General features: G+C 39.0%; 1 protein-coding gene and 1 long non-coding RNA gene across 8 annotated transcripts in view; one reads left to right on the forward strand and one right to left on the reverse strand.

The window, feature by feature from the left end:
- rbfox1 (RNA binding fox-1 homolog 1) overlaps positions 1–22,765 on the reverse strand; it is a 275,153-nt gene that overhangs the window by 68,585 nt on the left and 183,803 nt on the right. For all 7 annotated transcript variants that reach the window (XM_088437956.1, XM_088437955.1, XM_088437954.1 and 4 more), the window contains one exon: positions 7,829–8,119. In XM_088437956.1, the coding sequence (XP_088294082.1) occupies positions 7,829–8,119 (291 nt within the window). The remainder of the gene's footprint in view (positions 1–7,828; positions 8,120–22,765) is intronic.
- On the forward strand, positions 15,659–15,891 carry LOC148410182 (uncharacterized). Its single transcript, XR_015868259.1, has 2 exons — positions 15,659–15,761; positions 15,842–15,891. It is a non-coding gene; the product is annotated as an uncharacterized LOC148410182 (long non-coding RNA).

Here is a 22,765-nt window from a genome sequence, read left to right on the forward strand (position 1 = left end):
TTTCAAAATAATTATTGAATTAATTAAACGTTTCAGGAAAATATAAGTTCATAAAATGAATTTTATGTTCAGTAGTTTATTTAATTTCATTATTTTAAAAACCCAGATTCTCCTCCATACTACAATGGTTCGACCCAAAATTGTCACGTGCCACCTCTTGAACCTGTCAATCACTTGAAGACGCAAACAATTGAGCTGTGTTTGAATCTTAATTCTTCTGAAAAAAAAAAAAAAAAAAACAAGAAAGCAAAAGAAGGCCAAACCAGAGCTGGACAAATTCCGGTTGTATGTTTGGATTTAAACCCACAAGTTGCAACTCACGTAAGGCACTTTGCTTTTTTTCCATGGGGAAAAACTTGCTAACAGATGCATGAAGCCAGCACATCTGCAGTGCACGAAACATGGATGTCAAGTTGGAAAGTCTTTTTTTTTTTTTTTATTAAGAGGAAATGAAGGTGTTTATTTTTGTAAAAAGATCTCTACTGTGATCCCAAAAAAGGACACTTTATGTACAAACATTTATTTAAAATTATTTCTTTTTGAGAACAGGTCTGACATTTTATGCTGATTATTTTTTGTGGACATATGTAATAATAATTACGTTATTTCTTTTTGATAACAGATTTGTTTTATGATCCAAAAGAGTACCGTTTATGTTGCATTTAAGTTTGTTATTTTAAAGGTTATGAATCAGACATTGATGGCGTGTTTTAAATCGTTTTTTTTTTCCCCCACCCAAAAACGCTTTGCAATAGTTAAGGGGTACTTGGCTGAAAAAAATATTTCACAGGGGTACATCACTGAGAACCACTGACAGATAATGGCTGTCCCATTAAAACACGAAGTGTGAGTTATTAAAATGACAAATTACGCTACTTTGAGAGATATTTCTACGTCATATATCGAGGAACATACTGTTTGGGGAAGGAATTAATTAACTAATATTGCAACAATAAAATGATTAGAATTTTCAATGATTTATTTTTTTGACGTCTTATGGCTGAAGGGCACAAGTCAATTCGTCTTTTTCATTTGATAATGCATCAAGGTCCGTAGAAAAAATTAGGCACATATTCTTGACAACAAAGAGGCAATTAAGTAGCCATTGACGAAAGTGCATTTTGTGATGTTCAGTGGAAACTCTCTAAAACGGAAAAATACTATATCAAATTAAAGGTGTCGTAGTTCCCTGAGTACATGTCAAGTTTTCTTTCATCATTTTCAACCCCCATATTGGGAGTGTCGACTTATACCCGCATTCCTCGACCGTGACCTCTTACATAAGTCGATCCCGCTTTTTTAATTTCAATTTGGGTGAATTCTACAAAAATGTGAGTATAAGCCTGCCACTGACTTAAGTGGTTACACAAATCATGGCTGTCCAATCAAAATACATGATTTCTGTTATTAAAATGACGAAATTATGGTACTTTTATGGTGCATTTTTTTATTGTATATCAAACATAATGTTGCGATTATAGGGGGGCTATTGTGGGAGGGAGACAAGTGCGAGGCAATGTATGCGCTCGTAGATGAAAATGCTGAAACTAAAGTTGCAACAATAAAACGATTTGAAGTTTCAATGCTTTATTTTTTTGACACAACTGAATATGAATTTGTCGAAAAGCCATATGGCACGCTAAATAGCTCCTCCCATTTCTTTCCCTGCGGGAAACGGAAAGGAGGCGGACTCGCTATGTACGTGAATACAAGATGGTGTAATCCCGGACATATAAATACAAAGATTTCCACCTGCTGCAGGGACATCGAACTTTTGGCCGTAAGTTTGCGTCCCTATTACTTGCCTAGAGAGTTCGGAACCGCCATTGTGGTCATTGTTTACATCCCACCGCGCGCCAACGCGGACGTATCGTGTGACGTCATCCACTCCGCTGTGGCTAAACTACAAACACAGCACCCCGAGGCCATTCTGTTAATCACTGGGGACTTCAATCATGTGACTCTGGACAAAACATTACCTGCTTTCTTCCAGTATGTGGACTGTAACACCAGGGGAAATAGGACCATTGACCTGCTGTATGCAAACATTAAGGATGCATACAGTGCTACTCCACTGCCTGCACTGGGGAAAGCAGACCATAACCTCATTCTGCTTCAGCCCCACTACAAACCAAAAGTGAGGAGGCTACCAGCAACCACACGCTCATTCAGGAAGTGGTCTACTGAGGCAGAGCAGGCTCTGAGAGACTGCTTTGAATCTACAGACTGGGATGTACTGCAGGGGTCACATGGGGGAGACATTGAGGAGGTGGCAAACTGCACTACAGACTACATCAACTTCTGCATGGACACTGTTGTTCCTGTAAGAACTGTTCGCTGCTATGCTAACAATAAGCCCTGGATCACGAGCGACATCAAAGGCCTTCTGAACCTGAAGAAGAGGGCCTTTAAAGACGGTGATCAGCAGGAGCTAAAGCGGGTGCAGAGGGAGCTCAGAGTCCAGCTCCGGGAGGCGAAGGAGCAGTACAGGAGGAAATTGGAGCGGAAGCTGCAGAACAACAGCATAAAGGAGGTGTGGGATGGAATGAAGACTATCACCGGCTGCAGCACAAAGCGGGGTGCTGCCATGGAAGGAGATAGGGGGAGAGTCAACCAGCTGAATAACTTTTTCAACAGGTTTGACCACCCCCACTCGTTCCCACCCCGGAGTACTGCAGCTTCCCTCCTAGCTCACCCTCCCCCCCTAGACACCAGCACAGAGGAGGACATCCCCCCCCCACCCAAGATCACTGCAGCCCAGGTGTGTGGAGAGCTGAGGAGGCTGCGACCCAACAAGGCAGCAGGTCCAGATGGAGTATCCCCGCGACTGCTGAAGGCTTGTGCGTTGGAGCTGGGAGACCCTCTACAGCGCATCTTCAACCTGAGCCTGCAACGGGGGAGGGTCCCCCAGCTGTGGAAGACATCCTGCATTATCCCAGTCCCAAAGAAACCACGACCGGAGGAGCTCAACGACTTCAGGCCGGTCGCCCTGACATCACACGTGATGAAGACCATGGAGCGGTTGCTGCTACACCACCTGAGGCCACAGGTCCGCCATGCCACTGACCCCCTGCAGTTTGCCTACCAGGAGAAGGTAGGAGTGGAGGACGCTATAATCTATATGCTACACCGATCCCTCTCTCACCTGGACAGTGGCAGTGGTGCAGTGAGGATTACTTTTTTGGACTTCTCCAGCGCCTTCAACACCATACAGCCTCTGCTGCTCAGTGGTAAACTGACAGAGATGGGAGTAGGCTCACACCTTGTGGCATGGATTACGGACTACCTGACAGGCAGACCCCAGTACGTGAGACTGGGGGGCTGTACGTCCGACACTGTTGTCAGCAGCACAGGAGCGCCACAGGGGACCGTGCTGTCTCCTGTCCTGTTCACCCTGTATACGTCAGACTTCCAGTACAACTCTGAGTCCTGCCACGTGCAGAAGTTTGCAGACGACACTGCTATCGTGGGATGTATCAGGAGTGGGCAGGAGGGGGAGTACAGGAAACTGATCCAGGACTTTGTCTCATGGAGCGACGCTAACCATCTGCACCTGAACACCACCAAGACCAGGGAGATGGTGGTGGACTTCAGGAGGCCTAAACCCCATCCGGAACCAGTAACCATCAAAGGAGAATGTGTAGAGTTTGTCCAGACCTACAAATACCTGGGTGTGCAGCTGGACAATAAACTGGATTGGACTACCAACACAGAAGCTCTGTGCAGGAAAGGACAGAGCCGACTGTACTTCCTCAGAAGGCTGGCGTCCTTCAACATCTGCAAAAAGCTCCTGCAGATGTTCTACCAGACTGTTGTGGCGAGCGCCCTCCTCTACGCAGTAGTGTGCTGGGGAGGCAGCACCAAGAAGAAGGACGCCTCGCGTCTGGATAAACTGGTGAGGAAGGCGGGCTCGGTTGTGGGCACAGAGCTGGACAGTCTGACAACTGTGGCTGAGCGACGAGCGCTAAACAAGCTGCTATCAATCATGGACAATCCAACGCATCCACTACACAGCATCATCCACAGACAGAGGAGCTGCTTCAGTGACAGATTGCTGTCACTGTCCTGCTCCACGGACAGGCTGAGGAGATCATTCCTCCCCCATGCCATGAGGCTCTTCAACTCCACCCGGGGCAGTAAAAGCTCACACTAAACTCTAAACCTCATACTCTGCACTGCACTATTCACTTTATACAAGCACCTTAATTATACTTGCACTAGACTCCAACGATTCACACTATTCTGTTTACACTGTTAACAAGCACCTTAAGTATACTTCTGTACTGGACTTATGTGTATCTTGTGTACTTTATTTCTCATATTTTATATCTCGACTTGAGGATACTGCTGGTAATGTGAATTTCCCTACGGGGATGAATAAAGTATCTATCTATCTATCTATCTATCTATCTATCTATCTAGATATGCCGCACTGGACTATAGGTCGCAGAGCTCAAATCATGAGGAAAAAGTAGTGGCTTGTAGTCCGAAAAATACGGTAAATACAGTGATCCCTTCTACTTCGCGGTCTCAGATTTTTGTCAACGCTGTGGAGTTAAATTATGCAATTCTTTTTTTTTTTTTTAATGTTTAACACATGTCCCAGTTGATCACCAGACGTGCCAATCAAACACCTCGTTTCTCTTCTGTGTGTGAAACCCCCATTTGTTTGTACATTGAAAGAATGATTACACCGTACATCCTTCACAATCAAATCATTTACCTGACATCTGTCTTTGCCTTCACACTTCAATGCCAATTGAAGTTAAGGACATCATCCAAGATTTTACGCCTTTACAAGCTGATGAAGTTTGACCTCTCAACAGATGCATTTTGGCAACAACGGTGATTTGGCCTCAACTTCAAACTTTGACGTTCCCATTAAGATTGTATTTCATCTCCAGAAGTGTGTGTGTGTGCGTGCGTGTGCGTGTGTGTGTATGTGGGGGCAGGTTGGGCGCGTGCATGTTTGTGTATTAGTGAGCTCATATTATACACATGGGAAATAGGATTTAAGAATTTGGTGTCACAGGATTCTATGCCATTTGATGCAGTTTGTGACTCAAGATTTTATTGATATTTTATCATGGATATTATGAGTGTTGGGAGTAATGCATCAAAAAATTAATGTGATTACTGTAATGTTTTACAAAATAACGTGATTATTGTAGTTCATTACTTTTTGCTGTAACACAAAAGTGTAATGCATTACACACAAAAAATATATTAAGTAAAAAAATAGTAATATTTTATTTGGTACAAATGAGAGTCACACAAAAATTACAATGCATTTTTAAACTTGAAAGTGGTGCCCCCCCCCCCCCCCCCCAAAAAAAAAAAAAAAAAAAAAAAATCACCAAAAACACCACACGATTGGAGGAGAAAAGTCCAAGGCAAAATGTTTACTTCTGTTAAGTGCTGAGGCAGCAGACCATTGGCTGAATATGGACAACACATACACAAGATGGACATACGCCCATTACTTTCAATTTGTCACAGCTAGGGACAAGAAGAATATTATAGTTAGGTGAACTTTGTGGGCTGTCCAATTTGCCAAATAACACCAGTAATGACAAACCATTTAGAGTGGTGCCATAGTAACGTGAAGTTAGCAGAAAGAAAACACGCGGAGGATTAAGAGTGGCTAAAACAAACCAGGAAAAATGACGGTTCTCTTGCTCCACATCAAGAGGTTAGGAGACTCGTGGTGGAGTATGTTATGTGTGGAAGTTATGCTGCCACTTTCCACAGTGGATTCGCCAGCATTTTGAAACTAGTAATAATAACAAGGTAAGCTAACACAAATTTTCACTGTATAATTGCTATAGTCTATAAATAGTTCTGGTCAATGTGTATCAAGAAGAAGCATACAAATCTCATGTTAAATAGTACATTAAACACAACAATGATGATGTGGGCTAGCTGCTAAAGTTAGCCTCACCAAAACCATCTATTTTTGAAACGTATGTCCCTAACGTAGCCGACTGAACTTGAATTTGAATATTAATATTGAAATTGTGGAGTGCACTGTTTTCCTATCCTTTTGACACAACAGGTCACACTTAAATCCTTCCTTTTGGCTCCATCTTTGCTAAAACCTTACAGAGCAATATGGCCATCATGGTAAGATGAAGAAATGGAGGTGACCAGTCCAGAAAGCTACTAAATTACATGTTTGATTGCATTGAGAAACATACTTTAAGTGTGACTGCCCTTTGCATCAAATGGCATGTCTAAACACTGTTATAATTTAAGATCTTAATAAAGAATGTGAAATAAAAACAGCTGTGTTCTAACTCTGATCGGAGTTTTAGTCCAGAGGTCCCCAACCGCAGGTCACCGGCCCAGTACCAATTGATCCACGGACTGCAATGAGCTGCACCTGAAATAACGATGTTTTGGAACTGATTTAGTTTAACCTTTAACAGTTCATTCATATGTGCTTAATTTGGCTTGATTTTTGTTTTTTGACAGCGTTTCTAGTCGCTGTTGTTGTTACATTATGTAGTGGGCTCTGTGAAATCTGCCCCTCCAGTTTCTGAAAGTTGTGCTTTGTAAGAATGCAGTCATTTATGATAATATCCCCATAATTAGCTTGTTTGTCGATCCAACAACTTGTGACTGTGAATAACATGCTTCCTAATGTTAGTTCTTATCTTCAGCATGTTTTATAGTGATACCTTGTATGTTTTTAGCTCGTTAGCATTTTCGTTTCTGCCAGGTATTTTCCTTTGGTAACCCCCACAGTAAAAATCATGCATCTCAAGCGTTGATCGGTCCATAGAGAGAAAAAGGCTGGGGACCCTCTGCTAGTTGATAATTTCTTCTATTGAGAAGTTGTGTAACTAGTCTTCCTCTTAAAAAATATTACTATGCTTTTTTTTAATCGCTTTAATTATTAATTTTATCTTAATATTAGCTGTAATTTATCTTTAGAAAAATGTCTCCTTGATTTTCAATTACTTTTTTAATGCAACACTTTCTTTTCAAGGTTTGTTTTGTCTGGCAAAAAGAAAAGAGAAAAAGAGAGAATAGAGGAAAACAATAACTGAATAGCACCACATCAGTTTTAAAACGTGCTATCTGAGCGTGAATCTATTCTTTGTGGAATATACATACTATTCTGTTCTACTAAACCTGGCATTTCACCTGCTTTTATTCCATTTTTTTCTAATGAGGAATTATTAGACTTGACACTGCCACAAGGGCCTGGTGCTAAGTTATTTTTTTTCTTTTTAAATGGCAATACTTTCTTTATCTTAGATTAAAAGAAATTGTGACAAGCACAGTATTTAAATGGCAACAACGAGTTTATATGTGTGATCAAAGCAATTCTCCTGTGTATCCTTGAACTGCACAGATGCCCCGGCAGACAGCAACTTGTCATAATTAAGCATATTTTAATTAACACAAATAACAAAAAATAGAATGAAGTAAATTTCTTCACAGCAGGGGTTACCAAATATGGTGCCCTCGGCCACCAGGTAGTCCCCAGGAGTCACATGTGAAGCTTGTGGGCCTCTTCTAAAATGAGCTCAACAGTGATAGAACATTGTAATTCTCAAGGAATGTGCTAGAGATCCATCCATTCACTCTAGCCACTTATCCTCACTAGGGTCGCTGCCTTACTGGTGCCAGCTAACTCCGGGCAGTAGGCCAACAACTATCAAAGACAACGACCAATCGTGTATCGGTATAAAACTGTTTCCCTCTGGCTAGACTTACTTCCAATGTTTTGAAGTGACCACTATTTGATGACGAACCAAACCAAGACACTGGATCCCAGCTATGTCAAACGTAACCAAACATTTATTCCATAATGTCTTACTGTGGCTGTGCCGGTGACCGCCTGACTGCCGATGTCTGATCCATTCTGGTCACTGTGGCTTTGTGTAGACTGGTACATGTTGAGAGGATGGTCACTGACAGGGGCCTGAACCCCAGAGTAGTCTTGGGGTGCTGGGTGCTGGTGTGAATGTGGATGGGAGTGCGGATGAGGGTGAGGGTGTGAAGTTGTGAACTCAGTAGTGATTCCATTCTGGGAAGGGGGGGCAAACTGGGCCGATGGGTAAGTCTGGGCCATGGATGGGTCGGGGGGTGTTGGAGTGTCCTGGTTACCCTGTGTAGAGAAAAAGATGAATTTCTTTGAATATAACAAAACATTTGACTGACTGGCCAACATCTTTGTCATCAGTTTGAAAACATTCCACATGAAAATCTCTGGTCACCTGCATAAATGTGATCATGTGACCTGATTTAGTCCAAACTGCTGTTTTCACGCTCATTCCATTAAACAGATCGAGATCAATCATGTGAATGGTACAGATGAAGGTAATTTGTCTATTTAGCATGGTAGTTGGAATTGTTTCAACACTTTTATGACAGAAACACCTTGACGGTGAGAAATTATAAGTACAGTACTTTAAAATAAATTCTCCCGTTGTTGAAGAATTCCAGTAAGATGGCGCTATTTAAATGTGGTTAGACAACGACGTCATGACATATTTGCATCAAGATGGAGCATGCGCTGACCCGATAGAGCTCGACAGTTCTGATTGAGTTGTATACAACACTAGTTTGGACAGGCAAAAGCAATACAGTGAACCCTTGTCACTTTGTTTTTCATGTTTCGTACCCTCTGTACTTATGTGATTTTTTTTCATCAAAAAAAGAAAATCTGTATTGCGGAAAGACATGTGGTAATCCACTTCTACCCTTGTTGGCTCTCATTATTCTTATTAGATATCACAGACTTTGAAAACGCCATTGAACATAGCCTCCACAAAATAGTATGTAACACATACTTGAATTTTAGTCCAGACTACCACAAATTCCTTTGCTACAAGTCAGAGTCATCCCAATCACAGCTCTGGAATATATAGACTGTTTTGCCAACTGTGCATATTTTATGGACCCATCCATTGCATATATTATGCACTGTACCCAAATTTCTCCTGAGCATCTCTTTGTAAATGGCTCAACGTAGACCAAGAACGGGGACTCATCTTCTTCTGATGATGGGTCATCAACCTTCCTTTTGTTTGTACCAGTCATTTTTTTCTTTCCTGTAGATTGATTCCATGTTATTTTGAATTTAGTGTCCTTGCATTTCTTTTTGAAAAGACACTTATTTTCCTCTGTCACATTTGATAACATACCCTAAAATGGCTGACAAGTTGCTCCAATCTACCGCACTTTTCCGTACAAGTTGCCCCCCCCCCCCCCACACACACACACACACATTTTCAACCACCATATTGGGGGGTCAACATCTACTTGCATAACTCAAAACGAGATAAAAGTTCTCCACATATCTGTGTTTGAATGCCAAATAAATGCCAAATTTGAATGCCAATTTGAATGCCAAATAAGTAAAATTATGTCTTTTAATGCTCAACTGATTATATATACCTATAATTCAATATTGTATGCATCCGTTTTAACGCGTTTGCACTTTCAAATACACTTTCGTCATACGCCTCCTTGCCTCTTTGTTGTCAACAACAAAGCTGCGTGGATATTTTTTTCTGGCAGACTTTGACCCATTATGAAAAGAAAAATATGACTTGTGATCAAGAAATACAAAGCTAGCCTACTCTAGGCTACCCTTACTAGGGAATATGGGCATAACAAGTGCCACTCAAAGGTAAATAAGTCCTTTCTTTATTTTTTTTTTATTCATGATATTTTTCTGATTGTATACATGTATATTATATATACGTAGCTCTTACTATACCATTTTGGTACAAATTTTTAATATGTATGTACAATTTTGATGTTTTTACCTGGGGTTCTAAATGCATTGGCTATTTAAAACATTTTTGGATTGCCAGCCATACGGTGAATTCGCCTTACGAGCCCAACCACGGAACGGATTAATCTCGTAACACGGGGGCCCACTGTACCATGATCTAAATACCACAAACAACTCCTGTTTCAAAGCCTGTTTAAAAACACTTTTAAGAATTTAGATCATTTGAATCACCTTGGATTCTCTACCTCTGTTAAAGAGTAGTTTTATTATTATGGGAGAATATTGTCTGACTGCAGGGGAAAGCCGCTCCGAGTATAAAGTGGTTCAAAATGTGTGCCGGCGCGTCAAGTATAAACCACGCAAGTCTTTTGCTGCAGGCTTTTTTTCGCCTTAGTTAATTTTAGTGCAATGCAACTGCAGAAAAAAAAAAAAAAAACTTTTTGTATTATGCAATAGGTTTGTTTGTTTTTTCATTGTATGAGGAAGTAAGAAAGAGGGAAAGGCTAAAAGTTATCTTAACAAAAGAACAATCACTGGGTTGTGACTTACATGCCCAATGATGAGAGGCTGTGCAGTGATGTTAGAAAACAGAACTCACGTTAAACTGATAAGAACACAATCTTGTCAATGTTTTATAACTAAATGGATAAGCTAAATAGATTTCTGATTTTGGTCTGTTTATATCTAGTGACAAATAGCAAAATTATTGTATTTTGTTGCTGAGGTCCAAGTATGCTGGTCTGCATTCTGTTTCTGTTTGAACCCTCAAAATGAAAATGACAACAAAAACCTGATTTCTTTTTTTGTATTTACCATGTCTATGAGCTAGTCTCTCCAGGATGCATGTTCTACAAGTAAAACAAATATTTAATCATGAAAGCTCATTATTGTAGTTTATCCTTTTGATAGTAGGCTGTTATATTACACGTATAGCTTGTATTTGTATTGTCTCTCTGAAATAGAGGTACCATCTGCCCCCGTGTCAAGTTTAAACTGAACATTTTCCCCATTTAATTTGCCATCTTCATTCTGAGGCTGTGATTGCACTGTATCAATTTCTCCATGTAACCCTCACTATCTTTTTCATTTTGTTTTTCTTTGACTCCTAACTTTACAGATGCAGCACTATGACAGACTACAATATAATGTCCTTTTTTCTGACATTTTTTACACTGTACCTCACTGAGCTGAAGAAACTTTCCATGAGTGATTATTCTTGCGGTCACACCGCCCATACTCTTTTTTCCTAACTGATTTCCAGACTTTTTTTCCCCTTTCTTTGATAATTACCATGTTTGAGTTTTTTCTTTGTTTGCTCTGATAGTTTCCACTTTCAGTTTAGTATCTTCTGCAGAGCTGCTGTGTAAAGTTGTTTGCTGTAACTTCACCTCTTCACTCTGTCTGACTTTCTGTCTAGCCTTAGAAAGTATTAAATCAGTCCATTTGTCAATGTTTTGACACTTTTGTCCTATATTTCAATTAAAATCCTGTCCCTTATAAGTAAGCTTCTCTTTAAGCACTCTGAATCCATACTTTCCTGACCCTGATACACGATTCTCACTCTGTTTCTGGTGTCTGGTGCTTGTACTTTAACTGCTTCACACGGCTTTTTATTTTTGGCAGTTATTGGCAAACTAGCTAAAATGTTATCAGCAGTGTCTCCCTTTGCGTATACATAAGAGCAAATTCACATGATAATCACTCATTTTGCTGCCCAATGGTTTTGTAATACAGAACCTTTGAAATCTCCTGATCCACTTTAAATGTCTCTGGGGGAGTGCTTGCACCACGAGCTCTCTGTACTTCGCCCGCCACCAAAATGTGCCAAGTGGGGCCATATCTTATCAACTTTATAAAAGTAATAGGTAATCAGTTAACATTGAAGATTTCGGTTCTAATTTTTACAACGGTGCTTTATGGTGTGACTCACCATAAAGAAGTTCTGTATGTTAACTACACTTCACTGTCACAAACATACCATGGGGGGACTTCCAGGTCGCCACCATAACACAGGACACGGTCCTTTCGTCATAACTGGAGGTCAAATAAAACAGACCTCAGAACAGAATATTGCGGGACATGTAGTCCCACATACTTACGTCTTAGACTGTGCTTTGTGCAGCTTACGCTGAGCATAAAATTACTGTAAGACCCTTTGGGTCAGCAGTCAGGGACCCCTTTTAGAAAGCAAATTTTGCCAAGCATAAGTTGCCTTTTTAATCACATTTTATTCATAAACATGGTTACTTTTCAGCTATACTGAAGTTTAGAAAATAAGAATAAAATAAGAATAAAAAAATAAATACATAAAAATCGTCACAAACTGGGTCAACTTCCCCCAAACAGGTTGCTGCCAATTATTTAACCAAAAACAGCATTATAAAATGGCGCTTTAGCTTTGCTGGTTTCATTGCTCCATTAACAATGCAAATGTAGACACAAAACACATTTTCAAAATTATTCAAAATTATTACAGGATTAAAAATATATTAAACTGGTTCAATCGCTTGAGTCATGAACACACACACACACACACACACATACACACATATATATATATATATATATATATATATATATATATATATTTTTTTTTTTTTTGTGTGTGTGTGTCAGTAAACCAAAAAAATGTCACGGACCCCATGCCGTCAGGCCACAGACCCCCGGGGATTCGCGGACCCCACTTAGAGAACAACTGTACTAGAGACTAGTGGTCACTCTTAAGCATGTTACTTCCAAAATTTGATAACTTTCTTATGACTGGTTATAAGTCGCGTCATCTCCTGGTTAGCAAGCAATTACAGACAATGCATTTTGACAAACTTAAAAATTATTCCATTTTAAAAAATATATTAAATGGTTGGAATTGCTTGCTTCATTTAAGAATCGTGAATACTTTCACAATTTAATATCAAATAAAATGACATCAACACAAAGCTAATTTTTTTCATTAATAACCTAAATTATTTTACGGACTCCCTGCAGTAGGGCCACGGACCCCACTTGGAGAAGCACTGGTCTAGAGCAATGTTGACTGCCATTCCAAGCAGATTAGAATGGATGAAAGAACATGTGAGCTCTTTGCTAGGATGATTGGGAAGAGTAATACGGCAGTGTTGTTGCTGGCCATGATGTACATACTAGAGAAAGTTGCATTCAAACAAAAAAACCAACAAGATGAACCAGATTTTGTGTGAATGGAGATGTTGAGGTTTTCTTTAGGAGTGACTAGAATGGATAGAATTCAAAATGAGCTCATCAGACCTGTTAAATGTTTTTGAAAAAAGGTTAAAGAGAGGTGTCTTAGTTGGTTTGGAGACAGATAGTCAGTATATCTGGATGAAGTAGGTGAGCAGGAAGCTGCCAGGAAAAAGAAAAAAAGAGGGTGAACAACTAAGAGAAAATGAATGGATGTCCTAAGGGGAGACATAAGGGCACTTGGTGTAGGAAGAGGATGGAAAAGATAGACTTTGATGGAAAAGGATGACATGTTGTGGTGACCCTGAATGGGACAAGCCATTAGGAAAAAAGAATACACAGAAGTTCTGTGCTCCGTTGCCAAACTTAATTACACAACACAATGGGATTTGTAAGAACAATTTTTTTTTTCCCTTGACATCTGTGGGGTCCCTCACATGCATAAGAAATCAGAAGATACAAATTAGCGCATATGTAAGTGGCTTTATGTCCCGTTACAGTTCTTTTTTCACGTCATACAAATAATGAAGCAACCAAATCATTATTACGCTGCCCTCACGCTCGATGAAAAACACAAGCTAGATCCGGGATGACTGTTATGATGAATTATAAAGCCATTTTTTCCACTGTAAGATGTCTGTGTTGAGCCGCCCCTGGATGAAGAATTCTCAATCCCCTACTCCTACTGTCAAATTCAAGGGCAGCTAAACTTTCTATTTCAAATGAAACCAAAAGAGCTATTATATTTCAGTGCTTTACCATTTTGTGCCTCGTCATCATCGAGCCACAATGTGCTTGTGTAAGAAAATCTCTTTGAAGGGATGTAAAGTGTGAGGCACCACTCAACCCCAAAGCTCATATCAGCCTCATTCCTGTAAGAATTTTCCCTGCAAGATGAAAGGTTGCCTGGCTTGTTTTATATATATATATATATATATATATATATATATATATATATATATATATATATATATATATATATATATATATATATTCTACAAATGGTGTGTAGAATTCTAATAGTGATTTTGAATGACTCTCAATTTTAACACTATAAAAGGCTCAATACTTATTTTAAGAAATGAGCACACATCACAGTATGGCTAGTGTACTGCACCTACTATTGTGGGTGTACTTGTGGGGTTTTCATACTGTATTTTGCAGTAGGAATGGTAGCTGGAGAAAGAGTGATGCGTATGGTGGGTCTTGGCTAAATGCTCTGCTGTGTAATAAGAAACACATTTAGAGTGCTGAAATATGCTTAACGTGGCAGAGCACGCAGACACACACATCCAAATGTGCACGTACATGACTATAATACGTACAAAACTAAGAGAATGATACTTCTTGATTATACAGTTTGCTCTCATGTTTGCTCCTTCAGTTTTGTGTCATTTCTATGTTTGTTTTTACTGTTACAGTACTGTTGTTCTTAAAACTGGGGTTCATTTACTGATCATTCAGACTTTTTTTTTCCAAAAGAAATTTCTCACTGAGAGGTACAATGAGTTCAAATGACAAGTCATTAATTCTGTTAGTATGATAACAGAGAAGTCACTAAAGTCAAGAAGCAATTAAGTGCAACAAAATCACATTTTTCACTCATATCCCAGGAGAGCCAACTTGACATTTTACTGCATTTTTCTGTGTATAGTTATCTCTAAAAGCCCTTGAAATTATTTATTTTTATTTTTTGTATTAGAGATCAACTGACAATTGTTGGAAAGACTTTTGTCAATGAAAGAATAGGATGTAAAATATTTTAAAGAAAATTCTGTCTGAAACCCCAGTCTCTGGCCATGATGAGTGAAAAAATGTGAGTAACAGTCTTGAAGCTCAGAATTAGATGACTTTTATCTGGCCAGGGTTAGTGGTGTATCACACTGCCACGAACGCCCATGATGCCTTTTGGATGGCAATGCCTGTGCCTCGTGCTCGCGAAGATGAGTGGAGGTGAACGTTGGGGAAATGAGGGAAAATTTCTTCTACCCCGGCAGCTCAAAACAGGACAGCTTACATATAGACTAATTCTGCAAAATGCAGAACCTAATCAATTTGAAGAGAAAAGTTCTTTCTGACATTTTTGTTTCCTGCATTGGTTTGCCCATTATTGGTTCTGGGCAAGAATGTTTATTTTCGTGCATCACTTAAATTGGAGTATTTTGTTTGTTAAATTGTACCCCACAACACTTGATTTAAGTGGATGACCAAATTCTTTATTCGCTGGAGATGCATTGACAAGACATTCTCCCAAGAACTTTCACTAACTGCATCTTTGGATGACTTTTGACTTAAGCATGTTGAGATCAAGCCTTCAAAACGTTCTGAATTGTGTTTGCTGTATGATTAGGGTTGTTGTCCATACTGTAATTTAGCATGCGGCTGAATTTGAGTATAACCCTACACACATCAAAATTGTTGGTGTTCTGTGACTTGTCACGTCATCAATAAACAACATATATAAACACAGTTCTTTTACTCATTCATGTTATTAATGTCCATTTACCATTATGATACAAGTAAAAGATAAATGTTCATCTTATTCAGGTATTGCATTGTGAGCTATTGTGTAAAGCAACTCAAATTTCAAGGGCAAATAATGGCATATTCTTTAAAGCCCAAGTTAGTTGACAGATGTCAAGCCCATATATCATGTGCTTTGTTTACTAAAGACAAAACTGAAAGCAACATCCATCTATTATCTACAGTTCCTCCAGGGTTGGGTTGCGGGAACAGCAGCTTCAGCACATCCTCCAGGAGGATCTCCAGATGATCTCAGGCCAAATGAGAGACATTGTCATCCCAGAAGGTATCCTAACCAGATGCTCAAGTCATCTCAACTGGTTTCTCTCAATGCGGACGAGCTTGTATCCAGGATCTCTTTTTCAGGCACAAACCACAGCTTGTGACCATGAATAAAACATTGATCAACCGGTAAATCAAGAGGTTCTCTTTTGGGCTAAGCTGCGTCTCTACCATGACAGACTGGTACAGAGTCTGCATCACAGTGGACGTTGCACCAATCCACCACTCCATTCTGCTCAATTGTGAACAAGACTGTTAGCTTAACCCTAACCGAGAACATTTCATAAACAACAAACCAGAAAGAAGACAACTTGCTTTTTCTCGCGAGGAGAGAGGTCAGTAACCTGCACCTACTCAGATCTCCTTACAGTCTAACTGCACATCTCGTCCACTCTTCATATATTCATTTGAGTTGGACCTAATTGCAAAGCCGTTACTGCCCTTAAGGGTTAGCTGAGACATATGGCAACAATGTAAATACAGTTTGTGGTAGTGGGGAATTTAGAGTCCATGCTGCTATGTAAGATATATGAACTCTTCTACTAATTGCAATTGAATGCAACTCAGAACTCAAGCTCAAAAATCCTAGAATCCTAGAATTGAGATGAGATCACTTCATCAACAGTGTCAACAAGAAAGCTGACACCAGCAACCAATACCATTGCCATTATGCATAAAGCTCTGAGCAATGACACAAACTGCAATATAATACGGAAACCAACTCAAAATACAGTAGTACATTTTAGTAGTAAATGCCTCTATTAAAAAAAAACAAACAAATAACACTCCTATTTAAATGTAACAGCTGCATCTCCAATACTTTCGCTCTCTGCACTTACCACATCAACCTACTGACTCCTACAAGCAAAAATGTAAGAATGAGGCTCACTCGCACGCACACAAGCACACATTCACACGCGTGCTCGTGCGACCTGCGAAGGAGGCATGTAGCACGCTGCTTTTCTGCAGTCACAGCACAAACAGCATGGTGCAAAAGAGTATCTGTAGAAACGACAATGAGGAGGGCGGGAGAAAGAGCGGGAGAGAGACAGGGGCAAAGACAGAAAAGAAACGTGTACAGTATTCTCAGGAGTACCTGCTCTACCATGTCGTCTCTGCCTTCCATGCACATCCAGCTGTGCTATAAAGTCCAGCCCTGCAGTGTTTGCCTACAGCTAGCATCTATTATGGATAGCTATGTGTATGTGAGTGTGTGTATATGAGTAAGTGTGTGTGAGTGAGCAGCAGGAGGAGGTGCTTCTGGAATTGACAGAAGCATTCCTTAAAACTGTCCATGTTTTTTTTGCAACTCAGTCTCTCATAACTTCCGCTCACAGATTTTCTTCCTAAAGTCCAACTTATAGTAGTACCACGAACATATTGTGGAAATTGTCCTACTAGATGCCGTTCTTCTGTAAAAAAGAACATTATTATTCCATTTTGATATAATTCTCTAAATGTGGTAAACCATTTCTGGAACTCCATCTGGGAGGAGCAATAAACATTTCCAACAGATAAGGGCAGCATATGTGTTTTGTTTTTTTTTTTTGTTTTTTTTTTTTAATTCCATTAACCATTACATTCAAATAAATACATTGCAAAGTCCCTGACTTAAAAAACACTGTATGCTACTGAGGAGGAAAATGGAGAAAAACAGTAAATGCAGAGAACCCCTACTGGTACCACTGAGTTATCCATTAGCTGATGTCGACATGCAGATGTGATTGATGAAACTGGAAAAGCTCTTCAGTGGATTGTTTTCCCATTAAATACTCATTTTCAGGCATCCACAACTGGATACGCCACCAACCTCAGCAAAGCTTGACTAATATAGATACAAATCAGATGACTGGCATACAGAGAAAAAAATACTTGTGCCAATGCATCCCCAAATTTGATCTCTGCTATTTTTTCTTATTATCTTGAAATTGATTTACCTTATTTGCCTTGCAAATGACTTAAGTAAATGCAGCTCATTCAAATTAATTGAAACAGAAATAATCTACAAAGTCACCATCAGTAAAGCCCATAAAAAGCAAAAAGTAATAAAAATTGTACTCAACCTTAAACAAGTTTAAGTTTAGTATGATGGATGTAGTGGACTTGAAACAGGAGGATTATTTTACTTCTTTTTGAGAGATGCGCTTCTTCACTGCTTGAATGCAACAGATGTTTTATTTTACTTTTTATTAAGTAACATTGATGGCATATAGTTAAATAAGCAATTGGGCAGTGAACAGCCAGACATGCTTTTCTACATAAAATGTTCAGTTTGAAAAAAACAAAAAAACATGTTGAGTTACCTCATTGAAGTCACCATCCCTTTAACTATTTCAATGCCAAGCATTATCTAAAAAAGCAACCTAGAGTGCCAGCCAATTTTCAGCATTGTGACTCATCTTATATATATATATATATATATATATATATATATATATATATATATATATATATATATATATATATATATATATATATATATATATATATATATAGAAGGCACCATATGAAAGATTGGAATCAATTCTTTACCTAGAAAAAGATAGTAAGATTCTACCTTATTACGTTCTTTAGTAATCCCCCTTTTGAAAACCACTTGAAAACCATTTTGAAACCACTTTGGACAAAAGGAGAAAATGTTTTCTGCACAACAAAAGGACTCTGATGCACATATTTTTAGGAGCATTTGAAACGCCTCAACAGTGCTTCCCTTTGCTAGAACATGCACAGAAACAGTGAACATGTGTTTTTGATGGCAAAATAACAGTTTGTGTTCATATAATCTTTTCGTCCTCCTGCATCTTTGGTCACACTCCTTCCACCTCCGCCATGCCAAGACATGACAAGCTATTCATTTAAAAACAACGAAAACTCTCGTCCATGGCAATGAAAGCGTTAACCAGGTACACACATAACATCTTACTCCTCGCAAGCTGTTTTATGCTGTTTTAAGCTGTTTGCTCGGAGCGCAGAATAAGCAAGGAACTCATAGAAATGCATTAATTAAAGAAAACAACAATTTGGGGGTGTTTAAAATGAGAGCCTTATTTTTCAACATGATGAAACTGCAAAAAGGTCAATTTGCAGGGGGCTCCTTAAAAATTCTAATATTTTGAAGTTGTCTTTTACATCTGCCCCACCATTTTATGAGTCATGCCACACACATACTGTACATCATGTCACATCCTGGAAATGGTTATTGTCTGCAAAAAAAAAAAAAGATGAAAGAAACATGATAATAATGATAAAATGAAAACAAAAATAGGTCAGCGATAAATCAAAATGCAAATGGCGAACCAGTTTACACAGACTTGTGCATTGGTACACACATGTACACACTGACAGTGTATCATCCACAGATCAATGGCTCACTAAACTGGCATGGCCTTCTGACTGCCTGATGGCCCAGACACACAAAGTGGAAGGGAGTGCGGTGGAGAAGGAAGTGGATGCATGGCTGAGGAAAGGGTGGAATCAATCCTTGCGTGTGTAAGTGTGTGTGGGTGTATGTGTGCATGCTGGATGTGTGTTTATATTGGTCTTGTAGTTGACAGATGGTTTGGGATGAGATGAGGCAAGGTGTGACCAAGCAGAGCAACAGCAAAGAATGAAGATTGAACATGCACCCACACACACGCGCACACACACGCGCACATACACACACACAGACGGACAGCATCTCAATGAGTCAGCGAGACTTCTACAATGATCCTCTAGCCACCCTACACAGATATTTAAAAAGCAATGTGATTTTTTTTAATTCAATCTCAATACTTTGTCTGCACATCCACGTTTTAGTGAATTATTAGTTCCTCTAATCTTAAAAAGGAAACTTGTTGTTATGTGGTGCTTTCAAATTTGATTTTATTACACAGAAATGTTATTAGTGTTTCTGAAAAAAAAAAAAAAATCTAATTTATGACGTTGTATTAGCCAAAAAAAAAAAAAAAATCCAGGACCCTTAACTGTATCCATCCCTCAATTCATTTTTTTTCCATCTTATCAGGAGTCTGTTCAAAGTGGCAGCAGGCTCAGAATGGACGCCTGGACCTGGCCACTTTGTCCAGCTTCTTTTTCAGCATCCTGAGAAGTGACGTAAGTGGGAACGCGTGTATAGACGTATGAGCGTGGAGTGACTCAGCGAGTCACACACACACACTGACTGCCATGTCTGAGGAGGAGTTTTTGTCGTAACGCGAAAAAAATGGCACAGAGAGGGGACAAAAAAAAAACACGGTCGACATCGTAAGGTGAAAAAAACACAATCCAGGGATGTCAAAAACCGGCGCAGTGAATAGCAAATCCCCCTCACAGTTAAAGGGACCCAAGTTCAAATCCACCTCGCTCCGGCCTTCCTGTGTGGAGTTTGCATGTTCCCCCCGAGCCCTCGTGGGTTCTCTCTGGCCACTTACTCTCACACTCCAAAAACATGCAGGTGAATTGAACATACTTTATTTGTCCTTTGGCGTGATTGGGTGCATGAATGGTTGTTCGTCTCAGTGCACCCTGCGATTGGCTGGCAACAGGTTTAGGGTGTCCCCTGCCTACTGCCCAAGACCAGCTCGGATATGCACGAGCAAGCCTACGACCCTTGTGAGGATAAGCGACTATAGAAAATAGAAATATTTCAAATTTGCGCTTGACATACTTTTACACAAGATCCTATATTTTTTTTTCTGCGTTCAGTATATTTGAAACTCTTTTTCAACATAGCCATTGAGTCCCACCTTTTCAGTTCTATTTAATACTAGTTCCATAAATTGACTTTAGCTCTACTGGTCGATTGCCACCTGATGGCCAGAAAAAAAACAGCACATACGGCACCCTGGACTACCTAAATCGCACAAGTCAAATCACGAGTCAAACCAAAAGTTGTGTGTGTAGCCAACACTTCAGAGTCATGCCGTAGCTTTGTTTCTCACTGCTTGAGAAAATGTAAACGGATTGAAATGTCACAAACTATCGTCCCTAGTTGACTAGATTGTTTAGCCATCACAATGGCCCTAAATTGGTTGCCAGTCACTTGAAAGAAAAGATGAGTCGGAAAAGTTTCTCAAAAAAATAAGCAAAATCTCTAAGTTGCTAGAACTTAGATATCGCTTCATTACAACCAGCTTGTGAGCACTTGTGAGGAAATTCTTCCAGCAGCTCTCCAGACTGCATGTTTCAGCACCTTCCTGAGATGTTCACTGGGATTTAGATCAACACGTCAGAAAAGACCAATATTTAGTTCTTAGCCATAGTGGGTATTTATAGCTATGTATTTTTTGTAGCTATGTATTTTGGATGATTCTCCTGTTGGAGGACTGATGAGCTGTGACTGAAACTGAGCTTTCTAGCACTAGGCAGAACATTTTGTTCCATAAGGCTTTGGTATAGGCAATATTTCATTTTCAAGTGCAGAGGTGATAGATTATACAACAAAATGATTGTGTATTTTAAGAGAAGTGTGCAAACAATTATTTTTGTTACACCTTGCATGTTTAATGACGGATGTCCTTAATCTGCGTTTTGAGTTTTATTTGGTTTGCATTTAAAAAGTGTCTGTGTGTATCTGGAGTATGTACGTGCCCAATGGGTGGTGGAGTGCCAGTTCTCAAACATTTGTGAATTTACTTAACAAGATCACAGATGTACTGTTTTCAGGATCAGTGTTTGTATTTTGTTGTATCTAAAATCCATCATAGCCCCATATGCAACTCGATGAGAGTGACGGAGGTTGTGAAAACACTAATGATGCCATGGTAATATCCACTACCCATGTGTGGGCCTGTGACTACGTGTGAAAGTGAGACTTCTCGCTCACACATAAACTGTGAACAATGCTGATAAATCACCACATTTTAATAGCAATTCTGTGTTGCCTTTTATGACATAGCAATATGTTTGTGAAATATAATGTAATGGTGTAATGGTGTCCTTCCAGAGAATAACTGGAGGGTGAGCTTCATAGTAGAGATCAATAGTTTAAAAAAAAAAAAAAAAGAAAAAAAAAAAAAATATATATATATATATTTTTTTTTTTTATTAACTCATTCAATGCCAAAGGCAATTCGAGACATTTTTTTTAATTTTATTAATTTTTTTAAGGGGTGCTAAAAATAACTGGTACTACCGTATTTTTCGGATTATAAATCGCTCCGGAGTATAAATCGCACCAGCCAAAAAATTGCATAATTAAAAGCAGCCTTGTCACGTTCTATAAACTTGCATGACGCACAAATGTGGGTGCAACGTTTCGTAATAATGACTTTGCCGTCTTCCTATTAAAAGATCAACAACGAGAGACAACAGGCCAGTCACTGCCACTCTCGTCATTCTACTATTCCCTCTCGCGTGCGCACGAGAATTAAATTAGTTACCCAGGAACAACATAAAGCAAATAGTCCGTAATCAACACAACACAAAACTTCAGCATGTCCACAAAATAAATTCCAAACAATGGATGCAAATTTCTAATTAATTAACGCACACATATTACTCACATGTAAATAAATAAATGAAAATAATTGATATACTGTGTTAAAACTTAGAATTGTGATTGATAATGTTCCTAATATATTCAGATATGGACAAACCCGCACAGATTTCTTGCTTTGCCCATACTCACAATTTAGCTGTTCACATGAAATTTGAAGTTTATTCTCATATCTTGTTGTTGTTGATTTTGTTAAAAAAAACCCTAACTGTTATTAAAAAAATAATAAATGCACAGAGAAATATTAATATTTTGGGCCACAGTTTTTCACATAATATTTTGGTACTGCAGTTTCCTTTGAAATCACAATGTATCTTGTTCTACCTCTTTAAATTTCAGTTTCATCTCATTTTATACTATAAAACATAATACAATTTATAGCTAGCTTCAAAGAGTAGCAGTTGTCCATATGTAATTTTTTGGACATTTTCACTTACAATCAAAACTTAAGAAAGTTTCTCCTTGTTTTTCTGATATGCAAAATAGACTGATGTTGTATGGTGATTCTCAATATCTGTTGTTGGTTTTTG

Source organism: Hippichthys cyanospilos, chromosome 16, assembly GCF_059441005.1.
Source record: "Hippichthys cyanospilos isolate Australia breed blue-spotted pipefish chromosome 16, RoL_Hcya_1.0, whole genome shotgun sequence".
In the NCBI taxonomy this organism is placed as follows: Eukaryota; Metazoa; Chordata; class Actinopteri; order Syngnathiformes; family Syngnathidae; genus Hippichthys; species Hippichthys cyanospilos.